Here is a 17,999-nt window from a genome sequence, read left to right as displayed (position 1 = left end):
AGGTAAGAGCAAGGAGGCTGAGATCAAACGGATTAATAAAGAGCTGGCCAACATCCGCTCCAAGTTCAAAGGGGACAAGGCTTTGGATGGCTACAGCAAGAAGAAGTATGTCTGCAAGCTGCTCTTTATCTTTCTGCTTGGCCATGACATTGACTTTGGACACATGGAGGCCGTCAACCTGCTGAGCTCCAACAAGTACACAGAGAAACAGATTGTAAGTCTTTCACAGCGTTGTAGTCTTGTTCTTTAAATGCATGTCAGTGTGTGAGATGCATGCAAGTGTTGCACTACTGTGTGTGTGTGTGTGTGTGTGTGTGTAGTATAAAAGCCCTTTGAGTGCTACGTAGCAGTATAAAAGTGCTGTATGAACATGGGCTGCATTTCCACTTTTCACGTGTCCACTAAACACTGTGACCAAGCGTTCACAGCTGGCCCACTTCTGCTCCAGTGTACAGGAGGGACTCAAACACCCGATCCCTGACCCGTTGAGGCTCACCAGATATAAGACGTGAGAGTGTTGACAGCATCATTTCCCTGTTTTATTGAATAAAAACAGAATTAGATTATTTGTGACATAGCTAACGTGGTAGTCCTTTACTTCACGTCACTACCAGCTGTGATTCGTCACCGCCGCACGCTTTTCCAGGGTGTTTTTATTTATACTTACATTTTAGGAAAAAACATGAAGCCCTGTGTGGATTCATGTATTCTTTGAAATGCTGTTTGAAAAAACTGAAGTAAATGTTTGCAGAACAAATCCTTCTGCTGCTGAGACCTTTTCATTTCCTGACTGTGGGGTGTGGAGAGTTTCCTCAGGAACAGGAAATGTTTAGTTAGCAGAATAAGGATGATTCAGGATCCATGTGGTTTGAGAAGTGACGGCTGCGACTGACTCAACACGACCGCTAATAAGCTCCAGACCTTCACCCTGATCCGAGCTGGGAACTTTGATTTCTACCAAGTTTACAAACAAGTGTGTAAACCTGTAGCACTTCCTGTGGTTTGTTTCACACAGTGTTGCAGCGTACACCTGGGCTCGGATCACGTTCACACAATAAACAAACGGCTCTGGAGTTCCTTTGGAGCCGTACTGAGACCAGCTTCAAAGGGTCTCGGTGCAGGTGTTCAACTGCAGGTGTGAGAGCACACGTAGCTAGGGATGGGTATCGTTTAGGTTTTATCCGATACCGGTGCCAAACCGGTACTTTTGAAATGGTGCCGGTGCTTAAACGGTGCTCAAACCGGTGCTTAAAGAATGAAGAACACAAACTTTGTCCAAAAACCTCTCATGTTCAGCTGTTTTTTGTAAAAAGATAACAATGTTAGCCTTTTCTGCAGCTATGGGGCATATATGGTATCACTCTTGGCTGGAAGCTTAAACAATGGAAAAAACACAAACTTTGTCCTAAACCTCTCATGTTTAACTGTTTTCCACTTTTTCTTTGGTCATTTTAGCCTTTTTGGCCAGGGTGAAGGGAGTATCTGCCATCAAACAAGAAGACAGCCGCATGTAGCTATGATGATGTTTGCTAGTTCACCTTACATGCATTAATGTAATAACGTGGTTAGCCTACTCAACGTAAATTACACACGAACAACATTAAGCTACTCACGCAGAGAAGAACGGCTGCTGCTGCATCATCATCCTCATCATTTCTGCTACACTGGCAGGGCTAGGGGCCAGGACTCTATTCTTCGTGTTTTTGGGGATGTTGCTCCGGGTCCGATAACAGGCACCACACCCGCAGTAGATGCGCTCGGTGTGAGGTCTCGCAGCAAGCTATCAAATACGGCGCATTTCTGGGCTTTTAAAAAAAACGCTATGCGTCGCCAGGTGTTTCATCAGATTCTTGGTGTTACCTCCTTTGACAGTATCACAGTATCAGCTTAAAGCACTTGTTGCTGCTGAGTTTGCATCTTTTGCTGTGAAGTACAGCCAGACTTTTGACTGCTTCACCTTGGACATTTTTAATCTGTAGCTCTGCTCTAAAAGAACGTACGTACCTGGCCCCGCCTACTATCCTCGGAAACGTAAAATGATTGACTAGAATCCAAAGTGTGTCACAGCTCAGGAAAAAAAAAGCACCGAAATGTGCGCTGCTTTTCGGTCTGGTTACTACCGTTTATGTCAGAACACCGGTACCCATCCCTACACGTAGCACACATGCAGTGACTGCTGTTGCTGAGTGGGATCAGCTTTCCTAATGAATTTTGGGATGAACCATTTCTTTACATAGTTTTAAGATCTGATCTATGAAGCCTTAATCCAGGTGTTTCTATTAAAAGAGAGACCTCTGTAGACCCAGTACAGCAGATACTGAGTGTATAACAGGCGTCAGCTGGTCATTTGTGTCACAGCTCGTTAGTTTCACATGACACCTGATACTCTCGCTGTGTCCCAAAATGTCGGCCGCGTCCTCCTGAGGCCGCATTTGTAGGCCGATTACGTCACAGCCAGGTGATGAAGGCTGTCCCAATTCGTCGACTCCTTCAAATGCGGCCGACAAATCCGTCCTTCATTTCCCCGAATTTGAAGGATGGGTCGGGTGTGTCCTTCGTGGCCCACCATTCCAGTTTCCAACAATGGCGGCAGCTAGTTAGTTTTAATATTACTGTTATTATTCTTTCTGGGTCACAAAATAAACGTTTAACATATTTTCAGGCGAGAATGAATCTGTGTAAACCTCAAATATCTGCTCGGTTTATCAAAACATCGCATATTTGCAAAAGTGCGCCGACGTTTTCGGAGACGTCTGTTACCCACCAGCTCGACAGCTGACCGGGAGGTCGAGGGTCACTGAAGCCGCTAAGAACAACGAACTCCCAGCTTCATCGTTTTCAGACCCACCGCCGTCTTTCGCTGCTCAGGTTAAACATGATATATGAGTCACTCAGATAACTTAAAAATGTTATTGTTTGGCTTTTTTCGGTGTTTGATTGGTTCCTGAGTAAATCAGTTTGGCTGAGATTTAAAGTTATTAGGTAAAATAAAACTTTATTAACCCATCGGGTGGTTTTCACACCGCTGAATAAACGTCAAACAGAAAACTGATTAAACAGAAGTGTGAGGCAGTCGAGAGTTTACTCCAGTGTCCTGTTATATTTTAGACAGCAAGGAGCAGACGGCCGAGTTTATTAAACTCCACCGAGACCGCGGTGACGCTGATCTGAAGGCTAGACCGTCTAATTTCACAGCCTCGCACTTCCGGCCTTCTCGGTCTTCGGAGGACCCGGCCCACGTAGACCGCAAAGGCCGGGTCCTCCGAAGGATGCGGCTTAGGTTTTGGGACACAGCTCCTGTTAACCTGTGAGTGTGCTAACATCATAACACAACGTGGGTGACACAGCAGCTGGTGTAAACTGCTTAGTCCACAAAATCGTGACACATGCAGAGCACACGCTGTGGGACGCTGTGTTTGAAAGCCACTCACTGTTACTGTCGATGTGGATTTGTCCAGGGCTACCTGTTCATCTCAGTGCTGGTGAATAGCAATAGTGAGCTAATCCGTCTGATCAACAACGCCATCAAGAACGACCTGTCCAGCCGCAACCCCACCTTCATGTGCCTGGCGCTTCACTGTATTGCGAACGTGGGAAGCCGTGAGATGGCCGAAGCCTTTGCCAGTGAGATCCCTCGGATACTGGTTGCAGGGTAAGTGTTTTTGATGCTTCACTGTTGTTGGGTTGTTTTTGTACTTATTTTAGATTAACTCCTGTTAACTGTGATACTGTGAATGTGATGCAACGCAGTGATACGATGGACAGTGTGAAACAGTCAGCGGCCCTTTGTCTGCTGCGGCTCTATAAGACTTCTCCCGACTTGGTGCTGATGGGTGAATGGACGTCCCGTGTAGTGCACTTACTCAACGACCAACACATGGTAAGAGCACAGAGGTCATTCAGCAGCAGGACCCTTCATGCTGTGGAGGACTTAGCATCGCGTGGGCCGCTTGTTCTGCTCAGTGTTCCTTCCTGTCGACAGTGACTTATGGTAAATGGCCTGTATTTATATAGCGCTTTACTAGTCCCTAAGGACCCCAAAGCGCTTTACATATCCAGTCATCCACCCATTCACACACACATTCACACACTGGTGATGGCAGCTACATTGTAGCCACAGCCACCCTGGGGCGCACTGACAGAGGCGAGGCTGCCGGACACTGGCGCCACCGGGCCCTCTGACCACCACCAGTAGGCAACGGGTGAAGTGTCTTGCCCAAGGACACAACGACCGAGACTGTCCGAGCCGGGGCTCGAACCAGCAACCTTCCGATTACAAGGCAAACTCCCAACTCTTGAGCCACGATCGCCACTTATCATTAGAGCATTAGAACTCAGTAAATACTCTAAGAAGGATAATATCCTAGGTCATGTAAATCCTAACCTTTCAGCCCAGCTGAGCACCTGTGGACGTGTCATTGGTTCATTTCAGTTTTATTTACATTATGCTAAATCACAAAAACAGCACTTTATATTGTGAGTCCCTACAGTGATGTAGAGAAACCCCTCCAACGATCAGACATCCCCCTGTGGGAGAGCACTTGGTGACGGAGGGAAGGAAAAACTCTTTGAATAGGAGGAAAGGTCCGGTATAACCAAGCTTAGTGAGGGGCGGGGCCATCTGCTGTGACTGGTGGTTACATGAGGAGGCCAAAGACGCGCTGTGGAAGAGAGCCAGAGATGAATACGAACTAACCAATCCGAGCATGGAGTGGTTCCCAGAGCTTAAAGGCTTTCAAACATGTTGAGCGCCATCTTGTGCCAGTGCTGAGCGTGACTTCATCGGGTTGGCTGGTTGATGGTAACATACACTTAGATTTGTTTATGTTAGCTAACTAGTGACAGAACCATAACTCGGTGGGATATAAGGAAACCAAAATCAGTCTAAGCGATCACTTTTATAGTAACCCAAGCACAGCCAAACAGCTGCTGGTGTTTGGGGAGGTCTTACTCCATCACCCCATCACACACACAAACCTACTTTCCCTGCAGACGTGCTGATGGCATTCGCTAAGAATCATAGTTCTGTTTGTGGTGTGATGTTCTTGGAAAAAGAAAGATTGTTCTGTTCATGAGATGGAGCTGATCGCAGCAGCCGATTGTGCCGCTCGTACATCTGGCCACACCAGGAAAAATCTGTTCCTGACTCCATCCTGTCACCTGACCAGGCTCTCCTCCACACTCTTCTCATTCATAAAGAGCTTCACTAAAACGAACATCACAGCTGTTTCAGTGCCGCTAGCCAAACAACACAAAAAGGCTCCTTAAGGAACCGAGTGGACGGTACATCCTTGTACATCCCCTGTAGTTTTCCTTCTGGCCAGTTTATTCCCCTCACCCGACCGACAGGGTGGATGTCTGTCCCTGCCTGAGCCTGGCTCTGCCGGAGGGTTCTGTCTGTCAAAAGGGAGTTTGTCCTTCCCACTATCGCCGAGTGCCTTTTCACAGGGCGATCGTTGGGTTTCCTTCTGATATTGTAGCTTTTTTATCTTCTGATATGAACTCTGTTGAGGCAGCTGTTGTTCAGACTTGGTACAATATAAATTGAACTGGGTTAGTGACTCAGCATAAGTCTGTATAGGCGCCAAAGCAGCGGTGGTATTTGTTTTTACCAGAACGTTTTAACTGTAGAATAATGAGAACAATGACTGAATGAACCCTGTAACACTTCAGAGTCCTGCACTTTGTTTTCACATGATTCAATTTTCTGCCTGCATTTGTCTGTTTTTCAATGAGCCACTGAAACATGTTGTGATGTACCAGTTGTCTCCGCTGTGATGAATCGGTGCGGTTACTCATTTTCTCTTTGTGGGTGGGGTTAGGGTGTAGTGACAGCAGCCATCTCCCTCATCACCTGCCTGAGCCAGAAGAATCCAGACGAGTTTAAGACGTGCGTTTCCCTCGCCGTCTCCCGCCTCAGCAGGGTGAGTGTCAGAAACAATTGTATGTAAAATGTTCATGTTTGTAACTCTCACTGTTGATGCTGCTCATTAGTCTCGGTGTTAGCTCAGGATTCCCAGATGTACCGAGTCAGTCACGTGTTGAAGCTGAACCTGCAGGGTTGGACCCGCTGACTGGCCGTTACATTTAAGCCGCTTCTTCTTTCTACTCGCAAAGAAACAAGGCAGCCTCCCAGATAAATACACAGACAGACTATGGCCTCCTGCACAGTAAATCCACATGGATATCTGGGATATTTAATACACAGCGTTTGGTGAATAAGAGGGGTGAAAAACACACACTGGTTTTTTATCCTTCATTTATTCCTGTTTGTTGTTCAAATATGCCGTGTACACTTCTCCATCAGTAGTAGCAGAAAGGCACCCTCCACCTGCAGAGCTGAATGAACCAGCAGCTTCTCGATGGTGTTGCACAGCAGATCCAAATCAACAGTGCTGCATTCATAAATCAGTTAGGAGAAGATCCCAACTCGTGGTTAGTTTGTCACGAGTTAACACAGAGAGGCAGACAACCACTCACACCGCACATTCGCACCAATTTACAATCACCACTTAACCCAGAGCTTCCCAAAGTGTGGGGCGCGCCCCCTAGGGGGGGCCCAGAGCCATTGCAGGGGTGGGTGCGGTATGAAAAGGGAAAAAACCCAAAAACGCTTGGACACTGCTAGCACGGGGCGCCCACACAAACACAAAGCAGGAGATGAAGCATTGCTGAATATGTTTCCAAACCAACTTCATTCCAAGCCAAAGACTAGAAAATATGGTGAAGCAAATCTGCCCTTTGGCTTCACCTGCACAGGTGCCGAGGTAGGTCTCCCTGCAGGATTGGTCTTTCCTTCGTCGGGAGCAGCGCTGGGCTGTTTAAATCAAGTTACAGCGGGATACAAATAACATCAGGCTGATCCTGCCACAGTTTGTTCCCTGGTTCAAATCACGGACAAACAGGATCCCACAGCTGTTTGTTTTTAAACCTATTTTGCACAGAGAAGCATTTTTTTGAAAAATGTATTGATGCAATGTTGAATATTATTACACAGGAAAAAAAACAACTACATGTAAAATAATGACACCGTGACGCCTCTGCCTTTGTAATGGAGGGACAGTAACTGCGTGTAAATCTGCAGACAGTCAGATTAACAGTATTTCGTCTCTATCTGTCATTCTGCAATTCATCTCATGTAAACAATAACGTGGCCACAGCGTGACGTGAAAAAGGCACATAGCTTTGACGTTGCGTGACGAACTCTGTATTCCTCGTTCACACGTAAACGCAAAAAAAGGAGTTTTAAAAAATCTCAGTTTTTGGTGATTCGAAATAGGGCTGGGCGATATGACCCAAAATTCATATCTCGATATTTTTTAGCTGGATGGAGATATAAGATATATATCTCGATATATTTTTTTAAAGCCATAAAGTAAGAACAAAAAGAGAGTTCTTAGTCAAAGCTGTGTCCCAGATGTCACACAGGCACTTTTATTAACATACAGCACAGATGTACATGAAAAATTACTCAAAATTAAATTATGAGCATTCATTAAATAATCATGCTCCATAAATAAAAGAAAACAAGGTTGTTTTTGTGCTAAACAAAGAGCTCACAATTGTGCAGTCAAAATGTAAACTAAAAGACGCTGAGCGTAATAACAAAGACAGACAGATTTCACAGCAGCTCTATTTCCAAGTTTTACTGCGTGACTGATAGCCTGGAGTTTGAAATCCGCTTCATAACCACGTCTCTTACAGGTGCCATTTATGGTCCTTATACACACACAGTACGGTAATATTACGTTGAAGTACAGTACGTATCACTCCGCGAAGCTCTTCGGTAGCCGTAATGCGCCGACAATCTATCAAGCGGTGCAGCTCCGTAGCTTACCAAAGTCGTACTCAAACATTTGTGACAGATTGCTGAGCGCCGTGTTCCACATAAAATCGGTTCGCGGCCATCAAGCACAACCAGAATTCATACATAAGGCGCGCTATCAACTTTTGAGAGAATGAAAGGATTTTAGGGTTAGCGCTGTTAGCTCGTTAGCATGTTTAGCTCGTTAGCACGTTGACGCCGTCCAGCCCCACGCATGGGGCGATGCGCAGTAACTCGTTAACGGAGATTTGCCGTGTCCGTCTTGTCGCTGCCTGCACGTGAAGCGATGGGGTAGGAGGGGGAGTTGTCTTCAGTGAAGGCGAGGCGGAGTAACGTTGTGTAGAGACAAAAGTGGACGAAAGAGAGGCAAACTTGCGGCTCCACAACTATAATTATAACGTAACATAGACTATATCGATATAAAGGATATTGTCACATCTTATATCTCGTATAAAAAAAATATCGATATGTTTTAAAAACTCGATATATCGCCCAGCTCTAATTCGAAACACCGTTTACGTAGACGAAACAGCTGCGTGTTCAAAAACACCCGTGTAGGTGCGGACGCAGCGTAAAAGAGTTAGTAGTTTATTTTATTACTACCTGTAATTTATTGCAGTTTACTTGTATTTGCTTATGTGTTTACTAAATGTTTGAGGTGTGAAATAAACCGCAACGGGGCAAAATATGGGCGTGTGTGGTTGGAGGATGTGTTTGTGCGGGGGGGGGGGGAAGGTTCTGCTGTTACAGGGCCCAAGGTTTTACTGCACGGTTGAGAGCAGGCTTCCACACAGATGCTCTGCAGACGGTTTCATCTCAATGATAAATACTGTTTGTTCTCCAGATCGTTTCGTCAGCCTCCACCGATCTGCAGGATTACACCTACTATTTTGTGCCGGCACCCTGGCTTTCCTGCAAGCTGTTGCGCTTGCTGCAGTGTTACCCTCCACCAGAAGATGGTGCTGTCAAGGGCCGTCTGGTAGAGTGTCTGGAGACCATTCTTAATAAGGCCCAGGAGCCACCAAAGTCAAAGAAGGTGCAGCACTCAAATGCTAAAAATGCCATCCTGTTTGAGGCTATTTCACTTATCATCCACTATGACAGGTGAGTACTGTCTGTAGCATCCTCACTGACTTATTATTGAAATGAACTGTTATCACTCGAGTTTAAAGAATGCACGCTAACTCGCGCCACACATTTAATCTAAGTGCAGTCGGCTGCCAGCCTGTGCTGCTCATGCTGTAATGACACTGTAAATAAGTGTGTAATTACTGATGTGTGTGCATGCAGTCTACCTGTGTATGTTTGTAACACATTCTGGTGTAAGTGACTCCAGTTCTGACAGGTGAGCCAGCAAAGCTCGTCATCGATAACAGTTTCCTGTGGCACCATCAGTGTTGCTTGTTAAACACCCAGCAGAGAAGATGAGCTGTAACACTAATGTGACACTAATGTGACACTAATGTGACTTTAATGTAACACTAATGTAACACTAATGTAGCACTAATGTGACACTAATGTGACACTATTTTAACTCTAATGTAGCACTAATGTAACTCTAATGTAACTCTAATGTAACTCTAATGTAGCACTAATGTGACACTAATGTGACACTATTTTAACTCTAATGTAGCACTAATGTAACTCTAATGTAGCACTAATGTAACACTAATGTGACACTATTTTAACTCTAATGTAGCACTAATGTAACTCTAATGTAGCACTAATGTAACACTAATGTGACACTATTTTAACTCTAATGTAGCATTATTTTAACTCTAATGTAGCACTAATGTAACTCTAATGTAACTCTAATGTAGCACTAATGTAACTCTAATGTGACACTATTTTAACTCTAATGTAGCATTATTTTAACTCTAATGTAACTCTAATGTAACTCTAATGTAACTCTAATGTAACTCTAATGTAACTCTAATGTAGCACTAATGTAACTCTAATGTAACTCTAATGTGACACTATTTTAACTCTAATGTGACTCTAATGTAGCACTAATGTGACTCTAATGTAACTCTAATGTGACACTATTTTAACTCTAATGTAGCACTAATGTAACTCTAATGTGACACTATTTTAACTCTAATGTAGCATTATTTTAACTCTAATGTAACTCTAATGTAACTCTAATGTAACTCTAATGTAGCACTAATGTAACTCTAATGTAACTCTAATGTGACACTATTTTAACTCTAATGTGACTCTAATGTAGCACTAATGTGACTCTAATGTAACTCTAATGTGACACTATTTTAACTCTAATGTAGCACTAATGTAGCACTAATGTGACTCTAATGTAACTCTAATGTAACTCTAATGTAACTCTAATGTAACACTAATGTGACACTATTTTAACTCTAATGTAGCATTATTTTAACTCTAATGTAGCACTAATGTAACTCTAATGTAACTCTAATGTAGCACTAATGTAACTCTAATGTGACACTATTTTAACTCTAATGTAGCATTATTTTAACTCTAATGTAACTCTAATGTAACTCTAATGTAACTCTAATGTAGCACTAATGTAACTCTAATGTAACTCTAATGTGACACTATTTTAACTCTAATGTGACTCTAATGTAGCACTAATGTGACTCTAATGTAACTCTAATGTGACACTATTTTAACTCTAATGTAGCACTAATGTAACTCTAATGTGACACTATTTTAACTCTAATGTAGCATTATTTTAACTCTAATGTAACTCTAATGTAACTCTAATGTAACTCTAATGTAGCACTAATGTAACTCTAATGTAACTCTAATGTGACACTATTTTAACTCTAATGTGACTCTAATGTAGCACTAATGTGACTCTAATGTAACTCTAATGTGACACTATTTTAACTCTAATGTAGCACTAATGTAGCACTAATGTGACTCTAATGTAACTCTAATGTAACTCTAATGTAACTCTAATGTGACACTAATGTGACACTATTTTAACTCTCATGTAGCACTAATGTGACTCTAATGTGACTCTAATGTGACTCTAATGTGACACTATTTTAACTCTAATGTAGCACTAATGTTACACCCCGGCCTAGGCAACCGGCGTGCAACTCAGGAAAAATAGAAATAAGGGAAAAAGGGCCCCCAAGCTCACTGCTCTTAAGGAGGGCGAACTCATAAAAAAAGACTAATACGGGCTTCCACAAAAATAATCCCAAAACGAAAGTATCGACAACTATTTTCTTTAAAGCAAAATACGATATTTATTTACATCACAACACACACCTAAACGCAGATCATCTCCTCAGCACATTCACAGCCTGTAACAACTGCAAACCCTCTAAATTTGACCAGCATGGATACATCCTGAAATTGTTCTGTGCATCTCTCACTGACTCACTCTCACTCACACTTTGGGCCCTGTGAGTCTGAGGTACAGTTATTATTTATGTATTGTTCATTAAGGGGAGTACTTTTACTAATACATCTAATAGTGATATTTTTAGTAAGAATTATAGTACGACTACTTTATGAATACAAAGAGAATCCATACCACTAAAGAACATGATAAAGGTAATATATACACAACCCACAAAGCCAGTGAAGAAATGGCATACTAGTCCTTTTTCACATGTTACATGGTAATGTGTTTGGCCCTCGTGTGCTGACATGCATGCCTAACAACGATGGGGCATGCTCCTAATGAGACAACAGGTGGTGTCCGGGGGATCTCCTCCCAGGTGGGTGTGCACAGGGTCTGCTAGAACAGGGGTGTGAGATGTATGCCCGGGGGTCCGACTCAGCCCACAGACTCCAGCCCAGACTGCTGGACTGCTCTGGGCAGACATGTGAGACTTTAAAATGTGTTTTTCTTAACTTTTCCTCCTCCAGTAACCAAACGACACCAAAGTAATTCATTAATAGATAAACAATTAAATGACAGTTTCCACAGCGTACTATAGAAAAGCCCAGAATGTTTCATTTCTCATCCAAGCAGCTTCTTCACTTCAGAAAACATTGAATGGACAATGTTAATCTGATTTCTTCTCATTTAAACCCTGCTGACAGATTTCTTACATTTACTACTACTAAGGATGGCACACTGTTAGAACTGCCCTTCTTCCTCTTATCGTAAGACAGAAATATGTAGATGAACCTCTGTACAGTCATGGTCTGGTCCTCTGTATGTGTGAAGCAGGTTTAAAGCCCCACGTTCTGATTAAGTCTTTCTTTATGGTATATTCATAGAGGTTTTATATTATTCAGCGCAGTTATTTAACAACGTTACATACGTAGAAGTTAAAGATGATGCCTGTGCTGAGTGAAAATCATCAGTTCTCTATAGTCTACAGCAGCGGTCTTTAATGCACCACAGACCGGCCTTTAAGGCGGATAAATACGACAAAATAAATACGACCAAGATAAAAACTGTGGTATTTTGAAAATATCATAATAAACAAATTAACTGAGTAATTGTGTAACTTTATTGGTAAAGGGTAAATGAACTGGTTCTTATATAGCGCTTTTCTACTCATCTGAGCGCTCAAAGCTTCACACAACCTGTGCATTCACCCATTCACACAATCGCATCTTTCTAAGTGCTTCATAGCTAACATTCACACACATTCACACACATTCACACTCCGATGGATGCATCGGAGAGCAATTTGGGGTTAGTATCTTGCCCAGGGATATTTGGCATGCAGACTGGGGGAAGCCAGGAATCGAACCACCAACCTTCCGATCAGTGGATGACCTGCTCTACCGCCTGAGCTAGCAGCGTGCTCCTCAAATGCTTCAACAACACTGAGAGTAACGTCCTCCTCTCTGCCCCTTAATGCTCTCTGGTCGCTATGGTAACACGTAAATACTTCTTTCAAAATAAGACGCACAACTACAACACGGGAAAGACCCAGGGGAACCGAGTTAACGATAAAAACCCTGAAAACCATGAATTTCACAGCGGAGCCTCAGCTCTCGCGGCCCGGTACCAAACGACTCACGGACCGGGCCCTGACCCGGGGGTTGGGCACCGCTGGTCTATAGTACCTTAGAAGCAGCAGCATGGTGGTCGAGTCGTCACCTTAAAACCAAAACGGACACAAACCATGACTCTGTGCTAACTGGCTGCTCAGAACTGTACCAGGCTGTCAGTGAAGGGAGTTTTTCTGTATCCTACTCAGCGAGCCAAACCTCCTGGTACGAGCCTGCAACCAGCTGGGTCAGTTCTTGCAGCACAGAGAGACGAACCTGCGCTACCTGGCTTTGGAGAGCATGTGTACGCTGGCCAGCTCTGAGTTTTCCCACGAAGCGGTCAAGACGCACATCGAGACCGTTATCAATGCCCTGAAGGTGACGCCTCACATTTAAGAATGAATGCTTACCTTCACAAAGACACACACCATCACTGGTGTAGCGGACTGTTGGCGCTCAGTGTTCCTCTTATTGTTTGTCCATGCTTCTGCAGACTGAGAGGGACGTGAGTGTGCGACAGCGAGCGGCCGATCTGTTGTATGCCATGTGTGATCGCAGCAACGCCAAACAGATCGTAGCGGAGATGCTCAGCTACTTGGAAACGGCAGATTACTCCATCAGAGAGGAAATGGTAGGTGTGAGTCACTGTGCAAGCAAATGCTGTTTATGCCAGGCCTGGGGTAACACTTAGCACCATTACAGAAAACACGTGAGTGGTGAGTCCTGATCCACTCTGTCAGCTTTGAACAGATGAACCAGTTTTGACTTTGCTGTTTCAGGTGCTGAAAGTGGCCATACTGGCAGAGAAATATGCCGTGGACTACTCCTGGTATGTAGACACTATCCTCAACCTCATTCGCATTGCTGGGGACTACGTCAGCGAGGAGGTGTGGTACCGCGTCATTCAGATTGTCATCAACCGAGACGATGTGCAAGGCTACGCTGCCAAAACGGTCTTTGAGGTACTGCTTCATGAACCCTCGAAATGTTGTGCAGGTGAATAGAGAGAGCTTGTAGTTGGAAGATGGTTCGAAAGTGTTTTATTGGGACGGCTCTTCTGCAGCCCGATGTTTCACTAAGAAGAGTTTTTCCTTCTTTACATTCAAACTTTGTTTTTGGACATTAGTCTCACACTCTGGTTTGGCTCTTCAGACTTTCATATATGAATAATATAGCTGCTCAGGAGCACACACACCACGGTTTGAGTGTGTTTACCTTTGGTTAATTGATTCATATATGTGATAGCAGTGTTTTTATCTTGTCTGCAACAGCAGTGGTTGTCCTCAAGCGTCTGAATGTCAACAGTAAGAACTGAAGGAGATGTGAGCAAAAGCAAACGTGGCCTAAAGTCGAAAAATACTTTAATCCTAAAGAAGGTTGTTTCAGTGATCCGTTTCAGGAAAACCACTAAACCTTTGTGTTCCAGGCTTTGCAAGCCCCTGCCTGTCATGAGAACATGGTGAAAGTAGGAGGCTACATTCTTGGAGAGTTTGGGAACCTGATTGCTGGTGACCCACGCTCCAGGTAAGGTGGTTTTAATCTGATAAGGTAACAAGTCGACAGTCGAAATGCTGGGTAATAAGCCCGTCTCCCTGTCATCTAGCCCCCTGGTCCAGTTCAACCTTCTTCATTCCAAGTTCCACCTGTGCTCGGTGCCCACTCGTGCACTGCTGCTGTCGGCCTACATCAAGTTTATCAACCTGTTCCCAGAGACCAAGGCCACCATCCAAGAGGTGCTGCGCTGTGACAGCCAGATCCGCAACTCTGATGTGGAACTGCAACAGCGTGCTGTCGAGTATCTCAAGCTTTCTTCGATTGCGAGCACCGATGTCTTGGTTAGTTCTCACCAATGATAAAACGACATTATGTTAATGGTCAGGGCTGCTTGGCTAAGGTAACCCACAACATGCGTTTCCCCTTCAGGCCACCGTCTTAGAGGAGATGCCTCCCTTTCCAGAGAGGGAGTCTTCCATTCTGGCCAAGCTGAAGAAGAAGAAGGGCCCAGGAGCCGTCTCTGTGACAGAGCTGGATGATAGCAAACGAGAGGCTGGGGAGTTGAATGGAGGGGCCGACCGGGGCCCAGACACAGCAGCCATGGCTGCATCTAATGCTGTAAGCACGCTTTCTCTAGTCTTTGTTTGCAAAACTCTCAGCTTTTCTTATGTTTTCCATTTAATACAACTTTCCTGGTTTCCAGTCCACCCCGTCACCATCAGCAGACCTGCTGGGAATTCGCTCTGCTGCTCCTGTCGGTGCTGCTCAGACCAATGCTGGCAGCCTACTCGTGGACGTGTTCTCTGATTCAGGGCCTGCTGCACCTTCTGCTGCTGTGAATGATGACGGCTTCCTGAGGTGAAAGTTCATGTCTTGATGAACTCTTGAACTAAGCTTTTAGTCAAGTCCAGTATGGGTGGCTGTACAGAAGCTGTGAGCCTGCAGAGCTGTGTGAAAAGGAAATGAAACTAAAACCAGCTGCTCAAAGTCAGCACCCTGTGAACTAAGAATAATCATCAGCTTTGGTCGTTAGGACTAACATTACAAACACTCGTGTGTGGTGATTGTGGGACATCACAGTAACAGCTCAAAGTAACATCTGTTTTCATACAATTTCATTTGTGTGCAGTGGTGAACCAGCCATAAGATAGAAACTGCTTAGACTGCACCGATCAGACAAAGGTGCACGTTTGCATCGTAGTGCAGGGCCCAGCGTGGAACAAAGTTAGCTTCAGCTAGAAAGCAGGTTTGTTCTGTGCACGAATGTACCTGGAGGTTAAAAATGACTGAAGTGCAGCAGAGCTAAAAGGAACAACACTGTAAGACTGACTCATACTGGACTGTCTCAAACATCACTGGCAAACTTTGCTGTTTCTTTACTGTGTGGTGAATGTAAGATGGTTGTGGAGCTGTGTTTGTGCTTTTCAACTACGATGCAGGTAGTTACAGTCTGTTCATGTTGTCACCGGTCACTCTGTCTTACTTTGCTCTCTTTGTCTTATATGGACCTGCCAACCTGAAGACATTTGTAGTTGGATGTTGTATCTGATGCTGCGGTCCAACGTCTCTTTGTTGATGACTGGTTTTTCTTTGAGAGCCGCTGTTGATGTTAATGATTGGTATAGCATGAGATAAAAGCACAGGCGTTTCCTCAAAGAGTAAATATGTACTGCTTCAGGTTTGGCTCTCAAAGAAAAGTTCGTTCTTTGACTGCTCAGGCCATAACATGTATTGTGCTGTGAAATACTATGATTACTTGTTGTGTTCCTAACTGTTAAAAGCACCGCACTGTCAGCAGGTATATTGGTATCATAAGGCTGAACTGTAGCGTGTGACGTAGGCAGTGGGTTTTTATTTTGAATGTATAGCAAGAAAACTGTAGGAGATAAAAGAAAGTCAAACCCTTAACAAATGCAAAGCCCTGAAAGATGCATCTGGACCTTTAGCTGGTCCACGTTGGCGAAGTCTTGTCAGAAACTGTTTCAGTGAAAGGGTGGCTGGACCTTTAGGGTTCACAAAGAAGTCGTCCCACTCAATTATTAGCAGTGTATACTCAGCCACCTACAACGCTTCCAAGCACCTCACCACCATCCCAGCTCCCATGGTGAGGAACACGCCCCACTACATCAAAAACTCTGACTTCACCAATAAGGTCCACAAACTGGGGCTCCATCAAATCAAAGAAGACGGACAAGAAACGAGGTCGGACATTAACGAGGGAGAAACGGAAGGACAACGGAAGGACATTGTCATGTAGGTTTAGCAGAGAAAGTCAGGAGGCATCCTGGTGCACTTCAAACTCAGCCACACCCTCAGACAACAAACACACCTCCCAAACACTAGCTACGCAACATGGGGTACGCAGTGCAGCACACGAGGAGTGCCACAAACACATGGCACAACATAGAAGAGCCACCTGGATAGCACAAGGCTCGACTACATCGGCATCTAAAGGTCAAAGGTCACTCTTCCAAGGGTGCCAGGGTTCACATTCTGAGAAGGCAGATGGTTTGAAAGAGGCCATGCATGTCCACTGTGAACAACCATCTTTGAACAGAGGGCGGGGCTTACGACACCAGCCGTCTGCCGTCTATAATCCAGTTCTGAGATCCCTTCCAACCCCCACTCACTGTTGCAGTCACGTGATCTCAACAGGGCACATGATGGTGTGAGCCAGGCTCTCATAATTGTTTCACCTGCAACCTCTGGTGATGATAAGCCACGCCTTCATGCTTTGGCTCATGTAAATGGAGCACATGATCCGTAGTGGGTCAGCCCACTATCTTTAAGAAAAAGCTTTAAGAAACGTAAGAAGTCGAGTCACAGTTGGATCGCAGCGTTTCTGATCTGTGGCAAACGGAGACGATGGACTCGGTATGAGCTTCAAGGTTGGCAGGTCTGCTTTTTTTAATCTTGCTATGTATGTGACTGTCTTTCGTCTTTTTCTCTTTCCCTTCTCTCCATTCCCCTGTGTTTGTGTGTGTGTGTGTGTGTCTGTTTGTGCGGTTACACATCTGTGTGTTTTGATACGGATGCGTGTCTTCTCCTGTCCTTCACCATGATTGACACTGACAGAGATCTGGAACAGCCCACTGAGACCTCCGATTCCCTATTGGTGGAGGGTTCTGGTGACTCGGAGTAAGGGACCAGTAGTAACCTACAAAATTAGAACTGGCTAAAAAGATGCAACTCGGGCTTTTGTTTTTTTCATTGAAAATGTCTTTAACATGTATGTTACTGAGGAGGTGACTTGTTGCACGTAAGTGAAGTAGCTTAGTCAAACTTGCTGTTTTGAGTGCAAACTTTTCTGCTGTCAGCCACATGGTTTGTAGCAGCAGCAGCAGGGAGCACGTTACAGGGAACGTGCTCTGTAAACCGTCTGCACTGCTTCATACAGGGCACGTACACAGTGCCAAAGGCCGCATTCAATTTGGTAGTTGCTCGTCTAAAATTGTGGGTGATCGATATAACACTGTCCACACAGGAGTAGTGAGAGCAGCAGATCCACAGCTCTGTAGTCAGTACAACACACTGCCCTCTTTTCTGGGCTTTCCTTCTGTGATAAACCACACAGCAAAAACACTCGTTCAGTCAGTCTGTCCTGATAAAGTGCTTCTTGCTGGTGTCTGGCTGCTGCCCATCCCATCAAGCTTCTGGTCTCACTCTGAGCTGTGGTCCTGAATTATTGCTCTGCTTCTCCTGTCAGGTGCATCACAGTAATATAACAATGCTACAG

At 44.6% G+C, this 17,999-nt stretch overlaps 1 protein-coding gene across 4 annotated transcripts in view; it reads left to right on the top strand.

Moving 5' to 3' along the window:
- The window catches only part of ap2a1 (adaptor related protein complex 2 subunit alpha 1), a 38,392-nt gene that overhangs the window by 8,343 nt on the left and 12,050 nt on the right, over positions 1-17,999 (top strand). For 3 of the 4 annotated variants that reach the window (XM_076882810.1, XM_004573110.6, XM_076882809.1), the window contains exons 2-13: positions 3-214; positions 3,459-3,652; positions 3,751-3,880; positions 5,823-5,924; positions 8,670-8,929; positions 12,979-13,147; positions 13,263-13,400; positions 13,549-13,731; positions 14,196-14,293; positions 14,373-14,604; positions 14,693-14,881; positions 14,967-15,121. In XM_076882810.1, the coding sequence (XP_076738925.1) occupies positions 3-214; positions 3,459-3,652; positions 3,751-3,880; positions 5,823-5,924; positions 8,670-8,929; positions 12,979-13,147; positions 13,263-13,400; positions 13,549-13,731; positions 14,196-14,293; positions 14,373-14,604; positions 14,693-14,881; positions 14,967-15,121 (2,062 nt within the window). Of the gene's footprint in view, positions 1-2; positions 215-3,458; positions 3,653-3,750; positions 3,881-5,822; positions 5,925-8,669; positions 8,930-12,978; positions 13,148-13,262; positions 13,401-13,548; positions 13,732-14,195; positions 14,294-14,372; positions 14,605-14,692; positions 14,882-14,966; positions 15,122-17,338; positions 17,402-17,999 lie in introns of all 4 variants that reach the window. The other variant, XM_076882808.1, reaches the window with a different exon arrangement.

This window comes from Maylandia zebra, linkage group LG4, assembly GCF_041146795.1.
Source record: "Maylandia zebra isolate NMK-2024a linkage group LG4, Mzebra_GT3a, whole genome shotgun sequence".
NCBI lineage: Eukaryota > Metazoa > Chordata > Actinopteri > Cichliformes > Cichlidae > Maylandia > Maylandia zebra.
The sequence above is the reverse complement of the archived record's forward strand: the minus strand, read 5'-3'. Positions and strand labels throughout refer to the sequence as shown.